Source organism: Lampetra fluviatilis, chromosome 22, assembly GCF_964198595.1.
Source record: "Lampetra fluviatilis chromosome 22, kcLamFluv1.1, whole genome shotgun sequence".
Taxonomy (NCBI): domain Eukaryota; kingdom Metazoa; phylum Chordata; class Hyperoartia; order Petromyzontiformes; family Petromyzontidae; genus Lampetra; species Lampetra fluviatilis.
In genome coordinates, this window is record NC_136296.1 from 11,695,946 (window position 1) to 11,722,651 (window position 26,706).

The 26,706-nt window shown below is 56.2% G+C and overlaps 1 protein-coding gene across 5 annotated transcripts in view; it reads left to right on the forward strand.

The window, feature by feature from the left end:
- LOC144938548 (rho-associated protein kinase 2-like) overlaps positions 1-25,595 on the forward strand; it is a 61,579-nt gene extending 35,984 nt beyond the window's left edge. For 3 of the 5 annotated variants that reach the window (XM_078866471.1, XM_078866470.1, XM_078866472.1), the window contains 18 exons: positions 301-392; positions 689-935; positions 1,740-1,846; positions 2,602-2,752; positions 4,351-4,511; positions 4,899-5,083; positions 5,532-5,601; positions 6,027-6,130; positions 7,660-7,846; positions 8,445-8,538; positions 9,177-9,271; positions 9,496-9,684; positions 11,550-11,721; positions 17,518-17,588; positions 17,863-17,951; positions 18,277-18,355; positions 19,136-19,406; positions 19,792-20,758. In XM_078866471.1, the coding sequence (XP_078722597.1) occupies positions 301-392; positions 689-935; positions 1,740-1,846; positions 2,602-2,752; positions 4,351-4,511; positions 4,899-5,083; positions 5,532-5,601; positions 6,027-6,130; positions 7,660-7,846; positions 8,445-8,538; positions 9,177-9,271; positions 9,496-9,684; positions 11,550-11,721; positions 17,518-17,588; positions 17,863-17,951; positions 18,277-18,355; positions 19,136-19,406; positions 19,792-20,633 (3,206 nt within the window). In that variant the 3' untranslated portion in view covers positions 20,634-20,758. Of the gene's footprint in view, positions 1-300; positions 393-688; positions 936-1,739; positions 1,847-2,601; positions 2,753-4,350; positions 4,512-4,898; positions 5,084-5,531; positions 5,602-6,026; positions 6,131-7,659; positions 7,847-8,444; positions 8,539-9,176; positions 9,272-9,495; positions 9,685-11,549; positions 11,722-17,517; positions 17,589-17,862; positions 17,952-18,276; positions 18,356-19,135; positions 19,407-19,791; positions 20,759-21,240 lie in introns of those variants that run through there. The other 2 variants (XM_078866473.1, XM_078866474.1) reach the window with 2 other exon arrangements.
- Positions 25,596-26,706: the final 1,111 nt, after the last annotated feature.

Here is a 26,706-nt window from a genome sequence, read left to right on the forward strand (position 1 = left end):
TACATACATACATAGATCGCGTCAATATAAACCCGTCACCACCCGACGCAGCCAATTAGTAAGGTTTGTCACGTAAACTAAACGTGACAATTACTTTCTACTTCAGCACAACGGTGTGTTGGAGAGTAAACCCACAACATCCACAAGTCGAGTACGACGTACTTATGCCGTCTAACCCAAGAAAAGAAAAAAAACTTCACTTAATAGGGAACGGCGGCTGCTGTTTTTGTTCGTCCGTCCGCGGTTGAAGTCTGCGACACTGCTGCTGCTGCTGCTGCTACTGCTGTGCCGTCCTTGCAGTGCTGTCGCTCAAGGAGCAGCTGGAGGAGACTCGCAAGCGGAACCAGAGCTCGCAGGCGTCCAGCGAGAGGGCCGTCCAGCTGCAGAAGCAGGTGGGGTGCTCGCCCTCGCTCACACTCACCCCCCCATCTCCTCTTGTGACCTCTTGACCTCTCTTGCCCGCCCACCGCTGAAGGAGAGAGGTCTTGTCGCTGCTCAGGGCGGGGGTGGAGAGGTCTGCGTGTCTCCGCGTCCCCGCATGTCCCCATGTAGCTGGAGGAGATGTCGTCCCTGCTCAAGGCGGAGGTTGGAGGGGTTAGCTCGTCTCGGTGTCTCCGTGCAATCGTGTCTCCGTGCAATCGTGTCCCCGTGTCCCCGCGTCCCCGCGTCCCCGCACGTCTCCCCGCAGCTGGAGGAGGTAACGTCCCTGCTCAAGGCGGAGGGGGAGGGCTCGGCGCGGCACCGCAAGGCGCAGGCCGACTCGGCGCGCTCGCTCGCCGCCCTGGAGGCCGCGCACTCGGAGCTGCAGGAGAAGGCCCGAGGCCTGGAGGGCATCAAGCTGGCGCTGGAGAAGGAGCGCATCTCGCTGCAGTCGGCGCTGGAGGCCGAGCGGAGGGACCGCACTACCGGGCACGAAGCGTTCACAGAGGCACAAGGTGCGAACGGGCGGCGCCAGCCACTCAATCGCCCAGCCACTCAACCACTCAGCCACTCAACCACCCAGCCACGCAAACGCCCAGCTACTCAACCACTCAGCCACTCAACCACCCAGCCACTCAACCACTCAACCACGCAAACGCCCAACCACCCAGCCACTCAACTGCCCAGCCACTTAACCACCCAGCCACGCAAACGCCCAACCACTCAACCACCCAGCCACTCAACCACTCAACCACTCAACCACTCAACCCACCCAATCACCAAATCACTCAACCACCCAATCACTCAACCGGTCAACCACCCAACAAACCACTCAATAACCAACGACGGCTCCCATCTCTCTTTGCTTTCAAGTCTCCCCTAAATACCGTGCTGCTCCACCATGTGCCTTCAGTGCTTCATTTATCTCTTGCGTGAGCGAGTGGGTTGGTGAGTGGGTGGGTGGGTGAGTGGTTGGGTGGGTGGGTGAGTGGGTGGGTGGGTGAGTGGTTGGGGGTGGGTGAGTGGGGTTGGGTGGGTGGCTGAGTGAGTGCGTGGGTGAGTGGTTGGGTGGGTGGGTGGGTGAGTGGGTGAGTGGGTGGATGGGTGAGTGGGTAGATGGGTGGGTGAGTGGGTGAGTGGGTGGGTGGGTGAGTGGGTGGGTGGGTGAGTGGGTGGGTGGGTGAGTGGGTGGGTGGGTCCATGGACAAGTGAATGCCCCAAGAGTTTGTTGTAGGATATTCGGGGAATCTTTCTATTTGTGTACATGCGTGTGTACATGCGTGTGTACATGCGTTTGTGTGTCCGTGTGGTGTTCCCAGGTCGCGTGTCCGCGCTGGAGGAGGAGGCTCGGGGCCTGAAGCTCAGCCTGACGAAGGCCGAGACGGAGAGCCGGCATCTCCAGGAGCGACTCATTGACCTGGAGAAGGTCAGCGCACTCCCCGACCTGCCTCTCATCACCCCCCCCCGCCTCAACTCTGTCTCTTAACCCTTTTCCACTGGCACACCCGAGCCGTGCCAGCGCGGGGGCCCTCACGGGGCACGGGTGGTTTTCCACTGGCTGTTACCCGTGCCGAGCCGGAACCAGGCCGTGATGCGCTGCTTGCCTCGCAAGACGCCTGTAATCTGGCTCGGGGCCAAGGCAGGGCCAGGGGGCGACACTAATAATGCGTTGACCGCGCGCGCGACGTCTGCGAAGGCATCGTCACGGCAATCGTCTGCACGCGTCTCTCGCCTCCTGCCGTTGCGCGCGACGTCAGCAGCACGGCTCGGATGTGCAGTGGAAAACCAGCACTGGCGCCTCGAGAGCCGTGCCGGGCTAGCTCGGTACGGCTCGGATGTGCAGTGGAAAAATAGATATTTCTGTCAGCCCTCCCCATCTATATCGGCTGTATCTTTGGGGGGATGAGGTGCCCGGGTTGTTCTGGGGGTCGGAGTGCTGAACCAGCCCCACCGACTTGAGACCTGGGTTCAAATCTGCAATTCAGCTCGCTCCACATTAGAACGCGGTTTCATCACGCCGCGCTTAACTCGCGAATCGCAACGTTGCAAGCTCAGCCGTCGCAAACTTCCGCCCCCTGACGCCGGCCAGCCAAATCTGAACGGGGGGGCGATGAGAGACTCGGGGTGAGGGGGCCGCTCTGTAACAACTCGGTGACCCCGTGACCCCTCCTCCCACCGCAGGAGAAGAACGGCGCGGAGATCGAGCTGAGCTACAAGCTGCGCGCCGCCCAGCAGAGCCTGGAGCACGAGGTGGCGGCGCACCGAGCCACGATGGCGCGGCTCGACGACAAGCACACATCCATCGAGGGTGCCAAGTCACAAGCCGTGCGCGGTGAGTGGCGGCGCTCGGTGAGCAGTGGTGAGTGGTGGTGAGTGGTGGTGAGTGGTGAGTGGTGAGTGTCTGGGGAGTGGTGAGTGTCTGGGGAGTGGTGAGTGTCTGGTGAGTGGTGAGTGTCTGGTGAGTGGTGAGTGTCTGGTGAGTGGTGAGTGGTGAGTGTCTGGGGAGTGGTGAGTGTCTGGTGAGTGGTGATTGGTGAGTAGGTGGTGAGTGTCTTGGGAGTGGTGAGTGTCTGGTGAGTGGTGAGTGGTGAGTGGTGGTGAGTGTCTTGGGAGTGGTGAGTGTCTGGAGAGTGCTGATTGGTGAGTGGTGGTGAGTGTCTGGGGAGTGGTGAGTGTCTGGTGAGTGGTGAGTGGTGAGTGTCTGGTGATTGGTGAGTGTCTGGGGAGTGGTGAGTGTCTGGGGAGTGGTGAGTGGTGAGTGGTGGTGAGTGTCTGGGGAGTGGTGAGTGTCTGGGGAGTGGTGAGTGTCTTTTGAGTGGTAAGTGGTGAGTGTCTGGGGAGTGGTGAGTGTCTGGTGAGTGGTGAGTGGTGGTGAGTGTCTTGGGAGTGGTGAGTGTCTGGAGAGTGCTGATTGGTGAGTGGTGGTGAGTGTCTGGGGAGTGGTGAGTGTCTGGTGAGTGGTGAGTGGTGAGTGTCTGGTGATTGGTGAGTGTCTGGGGAGTGGTGAGTGTCTGGGGAGTGGTGAGTGGTGAGTGGTGGTGAGTGTCTGGGGAGTGGTGAGTGTCTGGGGAGTGGTGAGTGGTGAGTGGTGGTGAGTGTCTTGGGAGTGGTGAGTGTCTGGTGAGTGGTGAGTGGTGAGTGTCTGGTGATTGGTGAGTGTCTGGGGAGTGGTGAGTGTCTGGGGAGTGGTGAGTGGTGAGTGGTGGTGAGTGTCTGGGGAGTGGTGAGTGGTGGTGAGTGTCTGGGGAGTGGTGAGTGGTGGTGAGTGTCTGGGGAGTGGTGAGTGTCTGGGGAGTGGTGAGTGTCTTTTGAGTGGTGATTGGTGAGTGTCTGGGGAGTGGTGAGTGGTGAGTGGTGGTGAGTGTCTGGGGAGTGGTGAGTGTCTTTTGAGTGGTGATTGGTGAGTGTCTGGGGAGTGGTGAGTGGTGGTGAGTGTCTGGGGAGTGGTGAGTGTCTGGGGAGTGGTGAGTGTCTTTTGAGTGGTGATTGGTGAGTGTCTGGGGAGTGGTGAGTGGTGGTGAGTGTCTGGGGAGTGGTGAGTGTCTTTTGAGTGGTGATTGGTGAGTGTCTGGGGAGTGGTGAGTGGTGGTGAGTGTCTGGGGAGTGGTGAGTGTCTGGGGAGTGGTGAGTGTCTTTTGAGTGGTGATTGGTGAGTGTCTGGGGAGTGGTGAGTGGTGAGTGGTGGTGAGTGTCTGGGGAGTGGTGAGTGTCTGGGGAGTGGTGAGTGTCTGGGGAGTGGTGAGTGGTGGTGAGTGTCTGGGGAGTGGTGAGTGTCTTTTGAGTGGTAAGTGGTGAGTGCTGGTGTTTGGCGAGCGGCGGCACGTGCGGCATGAGCGCACACGAGGGGCCGGGCTCGACCCGCGACGCCCCACGTTGACCGCGACCCCCGTCGGGCCGCGTCACCGCCCTGCGTGCGCTCGTCGCGAGCAGAGACGGAGAAGATGGTGGCGGAGGAGCGGTCGTGGCGCCAGCGCGCCGAGGCGCACGCCGTCGCGCTGGAGAGGCGCCTGCACGAGGCCGAGTGCGACGTGCGACAGGCGCGGCACAAAGCGACGCAGCTCGGCCTCAGCCGGGAGGCGCTGGAGGAGCAGGTGAGCCCCCTCCCCAGACTGGCCACCCGCCCACTGACCCACCGACCTAACCACTTGCGCAACCAGCCACGCACCGACCCACCGGCTCACAGGACTAGCCACCCACCCACCGACGCACCGACACTGACCCACCTACCAGACCACCCACCCACCCACCGACCAACCGACCCACCCACCCACCGACCCAACCACCCACCCACCCAACGACCCACCAAACCACTGATCCACCCACCCACCCAACCACCCACCCACCCAACGACCCACCCACCCACCGACCCAACCACCCACCCAACCACCCACCCACCCAACGACCCACCAAACCACTGACCCACCCACCGACCCCCCCCCCCCCCGTCTCTCCCCCCTCACCCCCGGCCGCCCCCCCAGGTGAAGACGCTGTCGCTGAAGGTGGAGCAGGAGGCGCAGCGGAGGCAGCTGACGCAGGGCGACCTGAAGCAGCAGGCGCAGCAGGCGACGGCGCTGCGCACGAGCGAGAAGCAGCTGAAGCAGGAGATGAACGCGCTGCAGGAAGCGCGCATCGCTCTGGAGAAGCAGCTCGCTCACATGCGCAGGTGCATCACTCACGCACGAGCGTGGCGATGGTGACAGTGATGATGATTTGATGACGATGATGTGACGATGATGTGATGATGATGACGACAATGATTTGATGATGATGACAACGATGATGATGTGATGATGGTGATGATGATGACGATGATTTGATGATGATGACAACGAGGATGATGTGATGATGGTGATGATGACGACCACGATGATTTGATGATGATGACAACGAGGATGATGAGATGATGGTGATGATGATGACGATGATGTGATGATGACAACGAGGATGATGTGATGATGGTGATGCTGATGACAATGATGTGATGATGACGACGATGATGGTGATAACGACGACGATATGATGACGACGATAATGTGGTGATGTGACGATTGTGACGCTGATGTGATGATGACGACGCAACGATGACTGTGTCCGTCCGTGCGCGTGCGCAGGGAGAAGCAGGACAACGAGGGGCAGATGCGGGAGCTGCAGGAGCAGCTGGAGGCTGAGCACTACTTCTCCGTGAGTCGCCGCCGCCACAGAGCTTTAAGCGTCCGGGTTCGACTCCCTTTCGGGTTTTATTTTTGTATTTTGTTGTTGTATTATCAGTGGTGCTGAGCACAGGGCCCAGCAACAAGCAGCACCTTTGAAGTTGCAGTAGAGAAGCGTTTCTTGAATTGAGCCGGGTTGTTGTTGTTGTTGTGAGACCTCGGGGGGGGGGACGGGGGACGGGGGAGTTCCACCGATCTGCGACAACATACACCCGGGCGGCCAGAGGCTGCCGGGAACTTGGCTTGAACTTTAACCCCCCCCCCCCCCCCCCCCCCGGGTGACCTCCGGTTATTCCACAAATGAACTCGCCCACCATCACCCCGTTCGCCGCGAGCGCCGTCGAGGGTCCGACCGGCCGCTGTCCGTCCGCTCTCCGCCCTCCTGTGGGCACGCAGACGCTGTACAAGACGCAGGTGCGGGAGCTGAAGGAGGATGCCGAGGAGAGGCTGAGAGCGTGCAAGGAGCTCCAGACGCAGGAGCAGGAGCTGCGCGACGAGCGGTGAGACTCGAACTTCACCGTGAAACTCACCGTCACCGTGAACCTCACCGTGAAACTCACCGTCACCGTGAAACTCACCGTCACCGTGAAACTCACCGTCACCGTGAAACTCACCGTCACCGTGAAACTCACCGTCACCGTGAAACTCACCGTCACCGTGACCCTCACCGTCACCGTGAAACTCACCGTCACCGTGAACCTCACCGTGAAACTCACCGTCACCGTGAAACTCACCGTCACCGTGAAACTCACCGTCACCGTGAAACTCACCGTCACCGTGAAACTCACCGTCACCGTGACCCTCACCGTCACCGTGAACCTCACCCCGGGGATCCGTTCCTCGCTGAAGTATTCTCCGGTTTTGCTGGGCGAGTGCGGAGCAAGGGTGGTACGTGACACGTGACTCGTAGCCAGCCACAGCGAGAGAGGTGTATGCTGGACGTGGTGTGCCGGGGTGCGCGGGAATATTTCCTGGGTCGCCCGACACCGGACAGACCCGGCCGGAGGTTGAGCGCTTTGCCGTTACGTCCGCAAGCACGTTGCTCGCACTGCAACGTCGCCATCAACACCGTCACTCGCACCATTTCACCACCATCGCCATGCCTCACTTCACGCCAACAGTTTTAGTTTTTGCTTTAATTGGAGGCTCTCTTTGTGGACTGGCTGGACAGCTTGTTTTGTACAACTTTTCTGCTTTTTGTATTGTTGTTATTCATAATTAACCTTAACTTTCGATTTAAAGCTTTCGTGACTGCAGGGATTCATCTTCTTGGTTCTTTCGGTAAAGTCACGTAGAAGGGAAATAATAAAATATTAAAAATCAACATAATAAAATAATTCTCACCTTAACTTTACAGTTCGATACGCGACTTGTCGCTTGAAACTGCATTTAGGCATCGCCAGGTCAGGACCCAGGAAGTCGGAACCACCGCGTCACCTGACCCAGCTTCTTTCAGTCGGTGTCATGACCTCCCAGGAACAAGCAATCAGATTGAATCCTGATGTTAACCGTTGGAATTTAATGTATGACGATGTTATTCTAGTTCTATGTATGTACGTAGGTTGAACTTCTTTCGCACCGTACGTAGCCCACCGCGCTAATTGGAGGTGCGGGGGAAGGCCAACAAAATAAAACACAAAAATTAACCCGTAAAAACAAAGTTTTTCACTATAAATCCTTTATATGCATGGCATCGGTTTTATTTTATTATTCATTTCTGTTTTTGTTGAGTAAGGGTTTTATTTTTATCACATTGGTATTTTAAATAAAATATGACATTTTTTTTTCGTAAAAAGTGGAAATTTTTGGAAAAAAATTTTCACGAAAATAAATTGTCACGCACAACGAGTCTGTGTGCAAAATGTCAGCTCGATTGGATCACGGGAAGTGGGTTAAAAAACGACCGAAAGATTTGCACTGTCGTAAGCGCGCAAGCAAGCAAGCAAGTGAACTTAATATAAAGGATTTTAAAAAGCAGTTTTGTGTTGATTGTTGCTGTTTGTTGTTTTGTCGGTGGCGGCGGTGGCAGGGACTCTCTGGCGGCTCAGCTGGAGCTGACGCTGACCAAGGTGGACTCGGAGCAGCTGGCGCGCTCCATCGCGGAGGAGCAGTACTCGGACCTGGAGAAGGAGAAGACCATGAAGGAGCTGGAGTTGAAGGAGCTGGTGACGCGGCACCGCACCGACACCGGGGACCTTGAGGCACAGCGCTCCGCCGTGAGTCGAACGCACGCACGGTGATACACACGCACGGTGATACACACGCACAGTGACACGCACGGTGACACGTACGCACAGTGACACACCCACGCACACACATGCGATTCCCGCTCACAATTGGTACCAGTGACAATTATCTGAATCGGTCCTGGGCCTGCCCTAGGTCTACTCAGCCTCAAATGAGTACCTTATGCGGTGTGTAAACATCGCCAACCGGGGAGACAAAGGCGGCCGGGCGTGGTGCTGGCCACCCACCCCCTAGTGTGCTGTGCCAGCCTTCTTAGGAACCTGCTAACAGCACTTGCCCCAACAGTCTGTTAAGGCTACACGGGGGATCTTTGTGTACAAAAACACACGTTGATGGAGTTGGCCCAACATTTCAATATCGGACCGCAGAACTTGGGTAATTATTGGTGACGATTCTGGGATGGCTGCCACTAGGAAGGTGCCCTTCAAATAATTGTAGACGAGATGCGGTGCAAGGCGCTTTGAGTTGTCGATGCATTTAAGCAAACACCGTATAAATGAAGAAGATGATTATTAATTAATTTTAATGTTATAAGCGATATCGATGACCCCTGTGGCTGCTCTGTAGCTCGCAGAGGCCAACAAGAAGCTGACGGACGACATCGCTGCTCTGACGGCCGAGAAGGAGGAACTGACGCAGAAGTTCACCGCGATGCAAGAAGGTGGGCACCTCACTGCAGAAAAAACTTCGCTTGCACGCACACACGCACACACGCTCGCATGCACGCACACACGCACACACGCTCGCACGCACGCACACACGCATACACGCTCGCACGCACACACGCACGCAAGCGACCCTTAGCCGGCCTGCGATGGTGGCAACCACGCTGCACATGACTGCTGCGATCCAGCGTTGTGGAGACAGCAGCGAGGGGTTGGCGGATCGCCGCACACACACACACGGGTGTTCTGAAACTCCCCTTCTTCCAGTGGGAGTCGAGAAGGGGCCCGCTACCCTGGCTCGCCAGGAGAAGGCGGTATAGGGTGTTGCCCCCTCGCACGAGTGGGGTTTTGTCTGGGTGCTCCGGTAAAAAATGCTCATGAATTCACCGATAACACCTTAATATGTAGAGGACCGCAGCGCTTGGGCATTTGTTGGCGCCGGCTCAGCGCGTGGCTGTCGTGTGCGTACCATGTGCGTCATGTGTGTGTCATGCATGTGTCGGTATGCGCCATGTTAGCACCTCCGATTCGCACGGTTAGCTACTTACGGCGCGAAAAAAGTTCAACATACATTCATACGTACACGTGTATCATTGCGCGTCATGCATGTGTCACGTATGTGTGTGGCAAGCAGAGCTCGACAGCCTGAAGAAGGAGCATGCGACTCTGTCCATCGTCAAGGCTCAGGTGGAGAAGCAGCTGCAGGTGGAGAAAACGCTCAAGACTCAGGTGCGCTGGCGTGCGTGTGCGCGCACGCCTATGCGTCCGTGTGTTCATGCGTTTGCGTGTTTGCGTGTCCATGCGTGTTCGTGCACTGACTCGCATAGTTCCCCGTAGACTTATGTAGAAACCTATGGACGTGCACAGGGACCCGTAGACTCTCATAGGGACCTACAGACTGACGTTGGGCCCTGTCGTACCGTTGGATGCGTGCGTGCGGGCGCGCCCGGCAGGCCGTGAACAAGCTGGCGGAGGTGATGAACCGCAAGGACATGAAGATGGACCGACGTCAGGCGAGCGCCACCGACCTGAAGCGCAAGGAAAAGGAAAACCGCAAGCTGCAGCTGGAGCTGAACCAGGAGCGCGACAAGTACGGGCAGATGGAGGCCAAGTACCAGCGCGAGGTCAACGACATGCAGAACGTGGGTCTCTCTCCGCATCCGCCTGTGTGTGGTGTGTGTGTGTGTGGTGTGTGGTGTGTGTGTGTGGTGTGTGGTGTGTGTGTGTGTGTGGTGTGTGTGTGTGTGGTGTGTGTGTTGTGATTGTGTGTGGTGTGTGTGTGTGGTGTGTGTGTGTGTGTGGTGTGTGTGTGTGTGGTGTGTGTGTGTGTGGTGTGTGTGTGTGGTGTGTGGTGTGTGTGTGTGTGGTGTGTGGTGTGTGGTGTGTGTGTGTGGTGTGTGTGTGTGTGGTGTGTGTGTGTGTGGTGTGTGTGTGTGGTGTGTGGTGTGTGTGTGTGGTGTGTGTGTGTGTGGTGTGTGTGTGTGTGGTGTGTGTGTGTGTGTGATGTGTGTGTGTGTGGTGTGTGTGTGTGGTGTGTGGTGTGTGTGTGTGTGTGGTGTGTGTGTGTGGTGTGTGTGTGTGGTGTGTGGTGTGTGTGTTGTGATTGTGTGTGGTGTGTGTGTTGTGATTGTGTGTGTGGTGTGGTGTGTGTGTGTGGTGTGTGTGTGGTGTGTGTGTGTGGTGTGTGGTGTGTGTGTGTGGTGTGTGTGTTGTGATTGTGTGTGGTGTGTGTGTTGTGATTGTGTGTGGTGTGGTGTGTGTGTGTGGTGTGTGTGTGTGTGGTGTGTGTGTGTGGTGTGTGTGTGTGGTGTGTGTGTGTGTGGTGTGTGTGGTGTGTGTGTGGTGTGTGTGTGTGTGGTGTGTGTGTGTGGTGTGTGTGTGGTGTGTGTGTGGTGTGTGTGTGTGTGTGGTGTGTGTGCGTGTGTGTGTGTGGTGTGTGTGGTGTGTGTGTGTGTGTGTGGTGTGTGTGTGGTGTGTGGTGTGTGTGTGGTGTGTGTGGTGTGTGTGTAGTGTGTGTGTGTGTGGTGTGTGGGTAGTGTGTGTGTGTGGTGTGTGTGTGTGGTGTGTGTGGTGTGTGTGCGTGTGTGTGTGTGGTGTGTGTGTGTGGTGTGTGTGCGTGTGCCGGTCGTCGTCGCTGCGGTGGCTTGATGGCAAATTTGTGGGAGGCTCGGACGTTTTGGAACCCCTTCCCACCTCCACCACCTCCACCACCTCCACCACCGGATTCCTCCTGCAGTATAAATAGAGATTCTGATTGTGATCATGCCCTAATGTTGGCCGAGTCTCTCTCGCTGTCGCCTTGAAAGCAGCAATGTTTTTTTTCTATGTTTCCCCAATTCTATGCCGATCGAAGTCGCATGGTCACGATGTCGAGGAATCACATTCGGAATGGTGTTCGAGAACGGTCCGCGGAGGCGGATATCACAGAGCTCCCTCCGAGAACCCTGCAAGTGACCTCCGGTCAATGCAGTAGAGGGCAGCACTAAGCCGCCCTGCCACAGGGAGTCACTTCCATGGCATTTGAGTCAAACCGAGATTTCGAATTCTCAGCGCTGGAATTGAAGCCGGTGCGGTGAGTAAACATCGCCGCTCGGCAAAGGCGGCTGCTGGCCACGCCCACTGCCTCGTGCGCCGTTCCGACCTTCGTAGGTGTTCGCTGACAGCACTTGCCCCATCCGTCTGTTAAGGTTTGCCGGGGGATCTTTGACGTGGAAGTCTGTGAGTCTCTCTGCATGCCTGCGGATGTAAAGCATTAAGGGGCCAGGGAGAGACCATCAACCCCACTACTCTTGAGTACCCCGTTTAATAATCCCAGGCCCGTGGCTGGATTCGAACCCAGGATCTCAGTGGTAACCAGCTCAACCATCTGACCTCTGAGCCACCCGGCCGCAGTGAGCTATCAGTTGACCCCACGACGGCGATGATTGCGAGGATGGCGATGATTGCGATGATGGCGATTCGTGATGTTTGACCGGTGCCCCCCCCCATGGCATGCTGCCCTGCACAGCAAATGCTGGAGGAGAGCCAGAAGGTGCTGGAGCTGCAGATGGCTCTGGACAGCCGCGACAGCGACATGGAGCAGCTGCGCGCCGCCCAGCACAGCGCCGGCACGGACGCCACCGGGGCGCTGGTGCCGCACGCCGACCCCGCGTGGACGCTTGTGCACGGCCTCGCCGACGGTGAGGGGCCTTGGGGGGGTCGCATGCGCCACCACGCCTCATCGTCGTCATCGTCATCGTCGTCAACATCATCATCGTCGTCAACGTCGTCATCGTCGTCAACGTCGCCCTCCATCATCCTGCTCATCTCTCCTCCTTTAGCTCCCCCTCGCCATCCTCCTTCTCCCTGCTCATCCTCCACCATAGAATCCTCCTTCTCATTATCATCATCGCCCTCCCCCTGGCCGGGGTGGGGGGCGGAGTGCGGGAGGGGGGGTCGGGGCGTTGGGGGCATCGTTCTGCATCGCTTGCAATATCATCACGAACTCGATTCTGCACCAACTCCACCTGGGCTTCTCAACTCCAGTCCCTCGTCGCGACCTTGTCGTGATTTCCGATCGTACGTAGGCACGCGCCAATCAGGCCCCAGTGCTGTGGGTTAGAGGCAGGCACGTGCAGCGTAGCCACCGCCGCTCGGCTGCACGCAGCTGACGAGCGGTGGTCGTGGGACGCCGTATGGTCGAGAGGGCCGGAGCTGAGCATATAACAATAATCATAATTCTAGATTTTAAGCTTTCGTGACTGCAAGGATTTATACTCTGGTTTTTTCGGTAAAGTCACGTAGGTAAAAAATTTAATTAAATAAGTGAAAACAACTAAATTAAATCTTCAGGTGGAAGACGTAAGCTTGTGTTGCCTCTGAAACGTCGTGATTAAATTTAGTTGTTTTCATTTATTTTATTTTAACCTACGTGACTTTACCGAAAAATACCAAAGAGTAATAATCATCATTTTCAGACCTGCACCTCCAATTATCACGGTCGCGAAAGAAGTTCAACAAACATACATGACCAGTTTCGGCTTCATGGGTTCTCATCGGCATTGTCTCAGGCCTGTTAAACAAACATCGCTGGATTTTTCGGTATTCGTTTGACAAAGCCAGAGGGCTTCCATGAACACTTTCCCCCGGAAACTGAAGCCGCCCTCGATTTTCTCGTTTGCCCACTTTTATTTCATTCCTAATTTTTCTGCTCGTTTAACAACCAAAAGGACTCCTGCTGCTGCTGCTGCTGCTGTCTCGCTGTCTTCAGCTGCCATTTAAGATTAAACATTTTCGTCCCCGTGACCCTGTGTGTGTGTGTGCTGGGAATTGATCACACACAGAGACACGCACAGTTGATCTCTAGATTATGCAAAAGAATCACTTGAGCTGAATGTGTACCCCCTTCTTTCACACGTGGATATATCGAAATATAACATTTCTCAGCCCTCGCTCGCTCCACCACTGCATGAAAAGCCTCCCCACGTCGTCTTGATCTTGGGTGGTTGTTTGACCATACTTCACCACCTGTGCGGGCGGGTGAATAACAAGAAGACTACGGGGACCGGTTTCAGACATCACTCGCCACCGATGTTAACCGTGACCAGGAGTAAATACTGGAGGTGTCGGCTGGGTTCATGGCGCAGTGCGCTAACCACTGCACCACCACTCTACCCGCAGCTAGCCGCTAACGGTATTCCGCGTTGACCCACACGTTGCGTGCAGGGGGAAAATCCCGCCGCCGGCTTCTGGCTAACTCCGGCATTATCTGGTCCCTTATCTCCTCTGCCTCTTCCTCCTCCTTATCATCTCAACCACCCAGTTACCCCCCACACCGCCCTTCCTCCCTCTCACCTTCACCACTCGCCCAGTGGCTGGGAAAGCTTTGGGCAATGTTTGTTTGGTGGAGTCGGAGACGACTCGGGTCCAGTGCCGCCACCACCACCACCTCTGTTGCCTTGCAGAGAGAGAGAGCCCTCTTGAAATATTTACTGAAGGATTTGAAAAGGCCCTGCCGTCTGATAAGCGATAACATTGTGCTTCCTCGTCTGCCTGTTCTTCTCTCTTAAGTGGCGTTTATTGACACAGGCTTTTCACAAAACCTCGGCACGTTGACATAATTTCTAATAACAATAAATTATAGTCCTTTGTCAATCAACTGCTGGATGAAGGCCCCCCCCCTCCCGTGCCATGTCAGTAGTAGGGTTGTGGGTTGTTCGACCACAACCACATAGGCATGAGGTTAGTACTCTGATGGCCACCCATTCAAGTACGAACCAGGCTCTCAAGCCCGCTTAGCTTTTTGCTATCTGATGAGATCGGAGACCTTCTGAGTGCAACTTTGTTCTGCTCTGCGATGGCCTAGTGCAGGCTGAGTGCTGCGAGATACCAGCAGTGGAAAGCGGACATCGCAGAACCGCTTCTGAAATCTCTTCGAGTGACCTCTCGTTCACCGAGAGTGACGTCTGTCGCTATGGCGGTCGGTCCGATCATTCTCAAGTGTTTGACTTTAGCAACATTGGGGTGCAGCCTGCGGCGACTGGGCTGAGACCATCAACTCGCTGCACTTGAGAATCCGCTTTCATCACGGGCAGCGGTTAACACCGGCGATCCGAACCGAGGATCTTAGTGGTGGGAGAGCGGCGCACTGAACCCTCAGAGCCACCCAGGTCTTCCGTCTGTCAGAAGCAGGAGTACGTACGTGGGTGCATGCGCACGTACGTCGTCGTGTGTGTATGTGTACAGCCGTCTGTCCGTGATGCTATTGTCAGCAGCAACAGCACTTGCAACTGAGACCGAGTCAGACGAGTCGTCAAAAAGACAAAAAAGACAAAGCTCCCCCGTATAGCCTCAGCAGACTGTTGGGGCAAGTGTTGTTAGCGAGCACCTATAAAGGCCGGCACGGCACACGAGGGGGCGGGTGGCCAACACCACGCCCGGCCGCCTTTGTCCTCCTAGCGGCAATGTTTACACATTGCACCAGGTACTCATTTGAGGCTGAGTCGACCTAGGGGAGGCCCTTGACCGGTTCAAATAATCGTCACTGGTGTTGGCCGTGAGCGGGAATCGAACCTGGGTCTTCAGGTTCGTTGCGCAGCGTAGCGCTAACCGCTGCACCACCGCTCCCCACAAGACATCACACACACACACACACACGTGCACGCGCGTGCACGTGTGTGTGTGTAAATATACACCCCTTCAGTGTTTAAAAAGACACGTGGCGCGAAGAGGACAAATATTTAGGCCTTGGTGCACAATGGGGAAAACTGTTGGTCCCGCACAAAGCAAGAAGCGTGGCGGGTCGTCTATCCACTGTCATCATCTACCAGCCATGATCAGTCCGCTGCTGTATGACATCCTTCCCAGGCCATCAACGTCCTTCACAATCCTGCAATGCAGCGATCCACCTGGCACCGGCACACGACCCCCATTTCATTGCTCCATCTCTCGGGTGGACGTACACTCTCCTCTCGGGCGAGTAGCCTCTTAGGGCTGCCGTTCCGTCGTTTAGTCTCGGCCACTGGTCATCGTCGGCCGTCTCGCGACCCACCGGCCTTCTCGCGACACGCACTGCCCAAGGCCACTGAACTTTTCTTAGCAGTCGAATGTGCCGTCCCCTGGCCTGCGTGCGTTCTCCCATGCACGTGCTCCTCTTCCTGTCTCTGTGTCATTCCCAGCATGCACCTCTCCGTGCTGCTTTGCATGGAGAGGTGAACGCTTCGGTGGCAGCTTTTGTGTTCCCCTCGCGAAGGTCGGCGCTTCCGATTCGTGCGACTTCCAGCGGACGGTATCCACCGACCCTATTGTTCCATGGATACAGCTGCTCAACCTGAGCTATAAACGCTCCGATACTCGTATTGTCTTTGTGTTGTTCGCCTCTTGGCGTTCTCTGGTCTGACACAGGTGAGGCAAGGCCATAAAGAAGGCTGCTGTCTCTGGTGTAGGCCAATCATTTTAAAAGACAATGCAAATATTACCAGAGCCACATGTTTACATGCATGCTCACCACAAGTATGTGTGGTTAATGCAGAGTTGAGTCCTTGCTAAAAGGTTTTTGTTTGGTGTTTGAACGTCTTAACACAACTCCTGTTTCATTGCCAGATAGGGCAGAGACTATTCTTATTTTTCATACTACCCACTCGTGTTGCCACATCACATCCTGTGTCTGCGGCCGTCAGAGCCCTCCCTGCCCCGCTGCTGTAATTCGTTCTCCGCTTGATCTGGTCTGCTGAACGGTTGACCCGCCCGCTCGCCCACTCGCTCGTTTCGTTTGAGATGCTTTGTGACGCATAATGCAGCTGCATGTTCTTCACTCTTTATACATCGGCTCAATCAAGCGATATTACGATTCATAATTAATGTGTTTTTGGTCATGTCATTGCCACTTTTTTTTAATACTTTAACCCTAAACCACCCAATATACGGCCAATGTTGAAGAGCAAGCAACAATTTTTGCACTTTCATCATAAAATTATTCCGAAGTATCGGATTTTATTGTAAGTCCAGGAGTCCGATGAACTGAATTAATATAATTATTTTATCAACAATTACCGCGTAGACTCGCAGGGCGTCCGAATGCGGGCGCGTCTCAGGACGGTGGACGGAGCCAGTGGGGCATACCCAGGGATATGGAACAGAGGTCGATAATTTGATTCCGAGCGACCTTATCGTCTTTTTGTGTTTAATATTCCTTTCAAAAATACGGGTTTCAACGCTTCACGCCAATACCCCCCCCCCCCCCCGCAAGTGCTCCACTCTTCAAACAAGTTGCCAAACTCGTACTCCTGGATGCACGCTGCCTCCCAGACTCGCTCTCACGCTGCGTTCACAATGGCCAGCGTTGTCCTCGTGATTTATTAGTCAGGTAGGGCCGGCTGCCACAGGACAGGATCGTGGCAGGGGTGGCGGGCGCGCTGGTGGCGGGCGACCCGCTGGAATTTGCCGTGCGTGGGAGTAGCGTGGCGGCGGCTGTGCGCTGTTGACTCTATGGCTGCCTGTGGCCTCTGTGGTTTTTTTGCAGATGACCTATCCCACACATGTCTATCCAGCAACACACCTACCCGCCTAGCCAAGCTATCCACCCACCTATACACGTACCCACCTACCCACCCAGCAAACTACCCACCTACCTGCCCAGAAAACTACCCACGTACCCACCTACCTACCCAGCAAACTACTCACCTACCTGCCCTGAAAACTACCCACCTACACACCCAGCAAACTACCCACCTACCTGCTCAGAAAACTACCCACCAATCCACCCAGCAAACTACCCACCGATCCACCCAGAAACCTGCGTACAGTGCTGCTGCGCACCTTCTTTGTGTGCCGCTAAATCCATCTCTGCATCGTAACCAACTTATTTTCTTTTGCTCCATCTGTACTTGTAATTATGTTTTCTGTAGAAATGCATTCGCCCCCCCCCTCACCGATTCCTGTGTATACATGGGCATGTTTGTCGGGGAGACGCTCTATAACATTTAAAGTTGTTGTGCTTGTAAGCCGATGGAAGTTTACCAGAGCTAGAGAGAAAGATCTGCGTTGAACGCAGTCGATACGAGGCCACGGGGTCGGTGAACGAGGACGTTGGATGGAAGGACGGAGGGGGAAGGGGACGAGTGGTAGGCAGAGGATCGGGACGCTGGAGGAGCTGAAGTGGGGTGGAGGGGGCGTTTGTGGATGGAGACCTGCCCGTTCAGACGGAGCGCCAGAGTCGACGCTCTTGCGACTCCGTAAAAAACACGCGGCTTCGTTGAATTCCCCCCCCCCCCAAAATAACGTTGCCTTCATCACCCTCTGGGCTTTCCACATCCGATGTCTTCCCTATCGTTGTGGTCAGCAGCAGGACAATGATGCGTCTGTACGACGATGCCCCGGGTTTCACCTTTCTTTGAAATCGTCAGCGCAGGCGAGCCGTGATTGCCACCCCTGACTCTCCATGCCGTCTCGCACCCTCCCCCCCGTGTCCCCAACCCTTGACGACCTCTGCCCTCCAGACTCGCGCCTCGAAGGGTGGCTTTCGCTGCCAAACAAGAGCAACATCAAGCGCTACGGCTGGAAGAAGCAGGTGACCGCCGTTTACGCCACGCGCCGCTCACACGGCATGCAACCCCGGTGACGGTGGAGACGACCGCCATTGTCTCCCTTGTGATGACCGCGTCCGCGTGTCTGCGAGCGATATCCGCGCGTCAGAATCCTTGCGTCTGCACGCGCATTTTGTGCTTCTGCGCAACCGTTTGGGCCTCTGCGCCCGTGCGTGCGGCCGTGCGTGCGTGTCGCCGTGCGTCCCCCCAGACCCCCGACCCCGCCGCGCGTCACCCCACCGTTTGTCTCCGCCGCAGTTTGTGGTGGTCAGCAGCAAGAAGATCCTCTTCTACAACGACGAGCAGGACCGAGTCCACGCCAGTCCCAGCATGGTGATCGACCTGGAGTGAGTCGCTCGCAGACATCCATCCTCGCTCCCTGACCTCGCTCGGCAACGCCGCTCCGATAATAAACACAAGCACGAGTTTCAGCTTTGATCGCGAGCGCCCCCTCACAACACGTTTGAAAGGGGGCACCCCCAGTGGCAGCTGTCCCTGTGCGGCGCGAGGTGGACTCGGCACCTGAAGCGGGAGCTGAACTCGCTCGACCGCCGGGCCACGGGACACGTTTGCGTAATTCCCATTGTGCATTGCTGGTGGTGAGCGCTGAGTGCCGATCGGGCATTGCGTGCGCTCGTGTGATCGTGTCTGTGCGTGCGTGTGCGTCCACAGCAAACTGTTCCACGTGAGGGCGGTCACGCAAGGAGACGTTTACAGGGCCGACGCCAAGGACATCCCGCAGATATTTCAGGTGGTGGTCGTGATGCTGTTGCGCTTTGCCTCTTCGTAAACATTTTGCTCCACCACGTCTTTGGAAAAACCCACGGGCATCATCGTCATCATAATCAGTCATCATCAATCCACTGCTGGATGAAGGCCCTCCTATTGCCAGTACCGGCGTTCACAGAGTGGTACGTTGCAGGTTGTGCTTCAACACCGCCGAGAGAGGCAACACCAAGACGGTCGATATCACCACCTCGCTCTCCCCTCGCTCTCCCCCCCTCTCCCCTCCCTCTCCACTCCCTCTCCCCTCGCTCTCCCCTCCCTCTCCCCTCGCTCTCCCCTCCCCCTACCTCCCTCTCCCCTCCCTCTCCCCCCCCCTCTCCCCCCCTCTCCCCCCCTCTCCCCCCCTCTCCCCCCCTCTCCTCTCGCTCTCCCCTCGCTCTCCCCCCCCTCTCCCCTCCCTCTCCACTCCCTCTCCCCTCGCTCTCCCCCCTCTCCCCTCCCTCTCCACTCCCTCTCCCCTCGCTCTCCCCTCTCCCTACCTCCCTCTCCCCTCCCTCTCCCCCCCCCTCTCCCCCCCTCTCCCCCCCTCTCCTCTCGCTCTCCCCTCGCTCTCCCCCCCCTCTCCCCTCCCTCTCCACTCCCTCTCCCCTCGCTCTCCCCCCCCTCTCCCCTCTCTCTCCACTCCCTCTCCCCTCGCTCTCCCCTCCCTCTCCCCTCGCTCTCCCCTCCCCCTACCCCCCTCTCCCCTCCCTCTCCCCCCCCCTCCCCCCCTCTCCTCTCGCTCTCCCCTCGCTCCTCTCCCCAGATCCTGTACGCGAACGAGGGCGAGAGCCGCAAGGACCAGGACCCCGAGTCGACGGGCGCCCCGCCGCCGCCGCCGGCGGCAGCCTGCCTGCCGCACCGCGGCCACGAGTTCATCCCCACGCTCTACCACTTCCCCACCGGCTGCGAGGCGTGCGCCAAGCCGCTGTGGAACGTCTTCAAGCCGCCCGCCGCGCTCGAGTGCCAGCGCTGCCACTTCCGCTGCCACCGCGACCACATGGAGCGTGGCGAGGAGGTCGTGCCGCTCTGCAAGGGTGAGCCGCAGCGCGTGCCACACCGACGGAGTCGTTCTCCCGGTGATCGCGTACGCCGGTCAATCCCGCTCACCCGGTGATCCCGATCACCGATCATCTCAATCACCGGTCATCCCATTCACAAGAGGTCCGATTCATGGGGGAGGGGGGGTCCTTTCAAATGTGTGAGATGCGATGTTACGCGACTCGCTTATCGCACGCAAAGCGATCCGAGACTCCCCGGGGTGGTGGTGACCTTGCAGCACTGCATGGCGCACGTTTGGCAGCCGTCAGAGCTGGTGCATCAACCTTAGCGTTTCAATATCACCACGGACGCATCTCTCCCCTGTCTCTCTCTCTCCCCACCCGTGCCCCTCCCCACTGTCCGCTCCCTCCCACGCCGCAGTGACCTTCGACATAACCTGCGCCAAGGTGCTGCTGCTGCTGGCGTCCACGCCGGACGAGCAGAAGCAGTGGGTGTCCCGTCTGCTCAAGCGCGTGCCCAAGAAGCCACCGGGCCTCGCCGACCAATTCCTGCGCGGCTCTCCCCGCGCCTCTGGCCGGGCCCAGGCCACCAAGGACTCGTTCCGGCGCCAGGCCCGCCCGCCGCCGCCCAATGCCGCCGCCGCCGCCAAGACCAGGTCAGCATCGCTGGAGCGCGGCGCCTCCGCCATGGCGGCCGCCGCTGCGGCGTGGACCGGGTCGGCGGGGGAGCTGGGTTCGGCGTGCACGTACGGTTCGGTGTCGGCACTGGAGTGCTGGGCCGGGCGCGAGTCCGAGACGGATTCCGGCTCGGACTTGGGGACCCCGTGCGCACCGGCCGGCGTGGCCCGGCCCTCGGATCCGGCCGTGGCCGAGCCGGATCCCGAGCCGGAAGGCGCGACGGCCGCTTCTGTTCCGGCCGCGTCGACATCTCCGGAACCGCCGCCGTCGCTCTCGGCGACGGTTCCGGAGCCGCCGTTGTCGGCGGCGGCGTGGCCGCAGCAGTCGTTTCCGGCCATCTTTGCCGGCCCGGGCTCTGTGCTGGCGTCCGTGCTGGCCTCGTCGGGGTTTGCGACGGGCCAGCCGGCGCCGCACGGCTCCGGGTCGGCCTCCGCGCTCGCCTCCGTGCTGGCGTCGGTTTTCTCGTCGGCGATCGTCGCCCGGTCCGCCGTCCCCGCTCACGTCCCGGCACGTGCCGGAACGTCGACCGAACCGCCCGCCGGGGCCTCCCCGGAAACGGTCGATGGCGAAGAGGAAAGCGAGTAACGCCGACGGTTCGCGCCATGCTCGGAGCGCCCCGGGTCTCGGCCTATGGCACAAGGGGCCGGGCCTCGTGCCGTGAGCCACGAGGCCTCGCCCTCGCGCAGTGGCGCTATTCTCACGAACCGCACGGGATCGGTTCGGTTAGGGGACCGGCTTGCCGTGGGGACGAGGGCACGTTTTGCGCAGCCTGGTTGCGGCGCTGAGCTGGCGCGCGTGGGTAGCGGGGCATCGGAGAAGGCCGGCCGACTGGCCGGCCGTCCGTCGGATGGCAAAGCTGCTCGCTCACAGCTCGAGTTGGGCGCAGGAACGTCAGAGGCTCCGACCGCCACTCCCATCCGTCGTTGTCCGCCAGTCATTCCGTTCTCCACCGTTGTCATTGTCTGTTATTTCTCCCCGTGTCCCTCGCACTTTTAAATTGTTTCATTTTTGATCACACACGCATATTATTTTTTTACTTGCACTCTAATTTTACATGTTTTTTGTCTGCACGCCATCTCCTTTCCATTGTTGATTTTGTCCGTTTTAGTTTTGCTGCGATTTATTTTTAACGTTCGCTTTTATTTGCTTTGTGTCGTGTGCCACCCCCCCTGTCGTCCTCCGTGCCTTTTAGTTAATGTCGGCCATTGTGAAGATCCACCCCGCTGTGTCCCACCATCATCCCCCCACGCTGTCCCGCTCATTCCCCCGAGACGGAACGCTCGGCGCGATGTTTACCCGGCGTTCAAAACACGAAGACTCTACTTCCAAAAAAAAAACGTCCTTCCCCCCCCATCGCCATGAAGAATCGCGGCTCGGATCGTTGGGTGCCATCTCGGCCGAGCCGTGCGAACACTGCCGCCGGAAAGGAATTACACGTCGGGCACATCTTAAACACGACGCTGTTTTAATGCCTCCGTTGCTTGTGATGATTGTAATTATGGTTCGTATAATTGTGTTGATGACGGTCTGTGGCCCAGCCTGCTTGTCCCCAGGGAGTTGTGGGCAACGCTGCGGGGAGCCGAAGAAACGACGGTGGCGGTGATGGTCGCTGTCTTTCTGCGGTCCTTGCCGTCTTACGGGGAAGGCGTCAAGGCAGGATTTTCTGTCGAGCCGGTGGTTGAGGAACCTTTTCCTTGCTTAGGGCCTCAAATCGAGTTTTCAGATACCTGCCTTCGAGAGGTCCCTTGAAGTGATGGAAGTGGTCGAGGTGAGCTCAAGTTTTGAACGCGGTGGTGTCCCGTTGCCTGTCAGGTCCACAATATTCCTCACGCTCGATTGGTGCGGCTTCGACGCTTGTGGCGATGGGGGTAAAGTTTGTTTTGTAGTGGTAGGTCATGATGAAGTTAATTTGTGGGCCGTATCTGGCTCCTTGGACCAAATAAGTTCCCCATCTCCCCCCCCCCCCAGCTGTCGAGAATACCCCAGCCGGCAGGTATGCGGGTGTGTACGTATTCGTGTGTGTGTGCGTACGTATGCGTGTGTGTGTGTGTGTGCGTGTGCTCAGTATAAACACACGTGTGGGAAGCGGAGGTGCAGTGGCGAGCGCGTTGAGTAATCGAACCCGAGTTGGATTACCGGCCAAGGCTAAAATTGGTGGCGAGTGATATGTGAACCGGTTCTGGGCCTCTCCTAGGTCAACTCGGCCTTAAAAACGGTACATTGTGTAAATATTAAGCATTGGGAAGAGAAAGAGGTCGCTTGGAATGTGGTGCTGACGGCACCGCCCGTTAATCAGGTGCTCGCTAACAGTCGATACGGCGATGTGCGGGGGGGGGGGGGGGGGTTGGATCTGCATCTAGAATAAAAGAACGAATTTCGGCAGTAATACCGCACACGTGAACAAAGACATCGCCGCTTTCGCTATTGCCGCCGCCTTACAATAGAAACGAACAACCTGACGTTTCGGGCAGTGGCCCAGAGCAGAGAGAGAGAGAGGGAAGTCGTCTAACCCGAGTCCTACCTAGTCGTAGTCAGCGCAGTGGTTGGCACGCGGCGTGGTAAGACCCGAAACCGCGGTTCCTTTCCCAAGCCGCGGGCAACGTCATTGGCGAGCGATATCTCAACCGGTCCCGCGCCGCCCGTTCCCCTTCGCCAGCCCCGCTGTCGCCATTGCGGTGAAGTATGGTGAAGGAACCCCGAAAGCGGACACGGCACACGGAGGGAGGCATTCCTCCAGCAGCGGAATTGGCAAAGTCCCGCACCGCCGATTAGCACGGTTGGCTACGTACGGTGTGAAAGAAGTTGAGCATGTACACAAACGAAGGAAGTATTAATGGCGAATGTTGTGTTTTTGATGTGCTTCTTGTTTACAGGTCACCATATAAAGTGGTCCAGATGTCTTGTGACCACCCCCCTCCCCTCAATTGATCCCTGACATTTTTTTTACCTTTGCATATTCATTTTTGTTTTAAATAACCCTTTTAAAAAAGATCAAGTTTTACAGAATTCAATGGGGGGAAAGTCACAAGACATCTGGACCACTCCGTATTTAAATGTACTCGTCTATGTGTGAGTCGGCTCATCACCTGTCACTGTGATTGTGACATGAGTGGAGCAACTCTGGTACACGCATAAACACTGCTGTGAAGATGAATTTGCATGCTGCAGGATGTGCGTGGGAAGAAGGATTGAGAAAACACGAAAGCGGGTTCAAGCCAAGAAGTCGAAAATTCACATTTTTACAAAGTATCCTTTGTATCAAACGCTGCGGTGTTCTTTGTGATACACGCACATATCCGAGGTATGTGGTGCCGATTTTCAGATGAATCAAACAAAGATATTTGAAAATCGGGCCGATGTAGATACGACATTTCGGTTGATCAAGGGAAAAAAAAGGAAAAAGTTCGATTTCCGATTGATCCGAAGCTTCTGACGTCACAGGAAACGATGTCACTTCTGTTTCGTCGCTTCCAAAGCAACTCCTCCCACCCGAGGTGACGTCACGTGACGTCGGGGCACGTGACGTTTTGGCGCGAAGACGCGTTCAATTACCGCGTACTGCACGCCGTCCGGAAGGTCTGAAATTGCCCTCGAAAATCCAGCGTCGTCCAAATGTTTAGCGTCCCCCAAGCTCATCGCAGCATAAGCGGCGTTGTCATTTTAGCCGGAACGCAGTTCCCTTGAATTCCCACCACGTCCGCCTCGGCCTTCGTGGTCCCCGTGGTTTCAGTCGCGTTGCCAACCACTCCCGGATTGGCCGGGAGTCTCTCCCGGAATTTGCAACGATCTCCCGGTGACTATTGAGAGCAATCCGGCAGATTTTAAGAGGATATTTTTGTAAAATAAATGGATAATAATTAACATTTGTGCATAATGCAGGTTTTTTTTGGGTTAGATCGCGTAAATATAAATGTGTCGTTAAACCCGCCACCACCCGACACAGCCAACTAGTAAGGGCTGTCACGTAAACAGAACGTGGCCAATTCGTCACTAGTACAGCAACACCGGTGTGTTGGAGAGCCAAGCCACAACATTTACAATCGGAGTACGACGTTTCGCCAGCAATTACAACTAGCTTCATCAGGCGACAGCCAAATCTGGCGAAACGTCGAACTCAGATTGTAAATGTTGTGGCTTGGCTCTGCAACACACCGGCGTTGCTGGACTAGTGACGAATTGCCATGTTGTGTTTACGTGACAACCCTGACTAATTGGCTGTGTCGGGTGGTGGCGGGTTTAACGACACATTTATATATTTACACGATCTACCAAAAAAAACCCCCTGTATTATGGATGACATTGGTCGCAAAAGCCTACGTGTTAAACCGCATTTTATCCGTAGATCCCAATGACCAGGATTTATACAGAAGTTCATTTTTTTTATCAATGACAATCCTTACACCCACGCGATAAGATGGTGGCTCGACATTGATTTTGTCAACGGGGTTGAACAGTACAACATTGCATCATGTTGTAAAATAATAATAATAAAAATCCTCCCGGATTAGCTTCAATCGAGAGTTGGCCACCCACCGTGTGTACAATGATAGCGGATTGTTGCGGATTGGCGTTCAGTGCCTCGCGCCAATAAAAACCCCAGCCGACGAGCACAATTTGCCCTCTTGTGCAAGAACACAAACATAATTTGCCTCTGACGCCTTTCCAAGCTAAATAACAGCTGCCTGTACCAAGCCAAAGTCGCGGTCACGTTGAAGAAAAACAAAAGCACATTCCTAACGTTTCTACTTTACAATTGTCGCTATTACTTTTACCGCCATGGGGAGGGAAAGTCACTTGGTGGTTGATATCCACCAGCACTCGGGCAGACGAATCTTCGTAGAGTGTTCAGCAGAGGTCGCAACCGGGTACCCGATACCCGTACCCTACCCGGCTACCCGTACCCGGCCGGGTACGGGTACCCGTTTGCGACCCTGGTGCGGCCGGGTACGGGTAGACCGTGAGTCACTGGTGAGTCACCGTTTGTCACTCATTTCCCAACGTCTTGTCTCTTCTCACAATTCAAGTTCCTAGAATCAACCCACCGCGCCTGCAACATGGCTTCATCCCAGAGGTCGCAATCAGGTACCCGATACCCGTACCCTACCCGGCCGGGTACGGGTAGGGTACGGCCGGGTACGGGTACCCGTTTGCGACCTTGGTGCGGCCGGGTACGGGTAAGGAATCAAAACCCGTTTGCGACCTCTGGTGTTTAGCAATTCGTGCTGCTGTTGGGGGGGGGGGGGGGGGCCGGAGTAAACCGGCCATGCCCTGCTGCCGTGGCCAACGCGTTGTAACAGTCCGCTGTGTTGCAGGGGGGGGGGGGGGTCCCAAGCGTGCTCGTGATCTTTTTCGCTTCCAGCTTCAGTCGGCGACGAGTTCGGTTGAGCGTCTGGGGCGCACGATCGCGGCTGTGAAGGGCGGAGTTTACTATCGTTTTATTTATGAGGCACGGTAAATATTTTTTTATATATATATAAATCTATACGGTATATGTATCGTTACAAGTCGGTCCTGCACGCAATATATAAAACGATGGTCACCTATGAATGTGTGTGTATATGCGTATATGTCTCTGTAGGTGCACCAAGCCTGGCACAGGCGCCGTGATGACATCGCCACTTAGTGGCGAATGGTGGTTGTGTGTGTGTGTGGGGAGCAGTGGTGCAGTGGTGGTTAGCGCGCTGCGCCAATAACCCAAAGACCACCCGAGTTCGATTCCCGCTCACGACCTATAAGCAGTGCCGGATTTTCCCAGTAGCACAAGTTGCTACAGGCCCGCACTTTCAAGCTATCAATTCCGGTTCAGTGATTCTGCACTTGCTCTATTACTACAGTACTATACCGCCTTCAACTTTTATGAACGACTGGGTGTTTAAGGTTAGCGATTTGTCGTATTATCTGGCTGTATAGCAAATGAAAAATACAATTACTTTACTATGCAAGTACATTTTTTTATATTTATTAGTTTTTTTTATTTAGCGCCCCTTTTTTAACATATGCTACAAGCCCCGCACTACCTTCATCCGGCACTGCCAATAAGTGATGCATATTTGAACTGCTCCTGGTCCTCCACTAGGTCGACTCGGCCTCAAATGAGTATCTGCTGTGGTGTGTAAACATCAGCACTGGGGAGACAAAGGCGGCCGGGCGTGGTGTTGGACACCCAGCCCCTCGTGTACCGTGCCGGCCTTCGTAGGTGCTCACAAGCAGCACTTGCCCCAAGTTGGTTACAGGCTATACGGGGGATCTTTGTGTATGAGCTTGACCTTTTCTTGGTAATTTTTTTAATGTTTTGGTTTAATGTGATTAAGGAGTCACCCCCATCACTGCCACCAACACCAAAATAGTGAAACTGCTTTGTGTGATTGTAAAGCCATCGTCTGTATAAATCAAAGCAGGTCTGCACGATGCATGAGAGTGTCACATTTTGGACGTTGTTGTTTCTTCGAACCCTTACCAGGGCCTTCTCGGCTGCCGTAACTCATTCTGGCTCCGTTTCCGACGGCGATGTGAGTCTCCGATCCGGAGAAACCGATGCACGATGCAATCCGGGGGTTTCGCACAGACTCGGGTGCACGGGCTGGGCTCTTACATCGAGGACAACATCCGCGCTTGGGATGTTTGTGAAGCCCTTAGGCGGAACGCTTGCAGTCTTTCT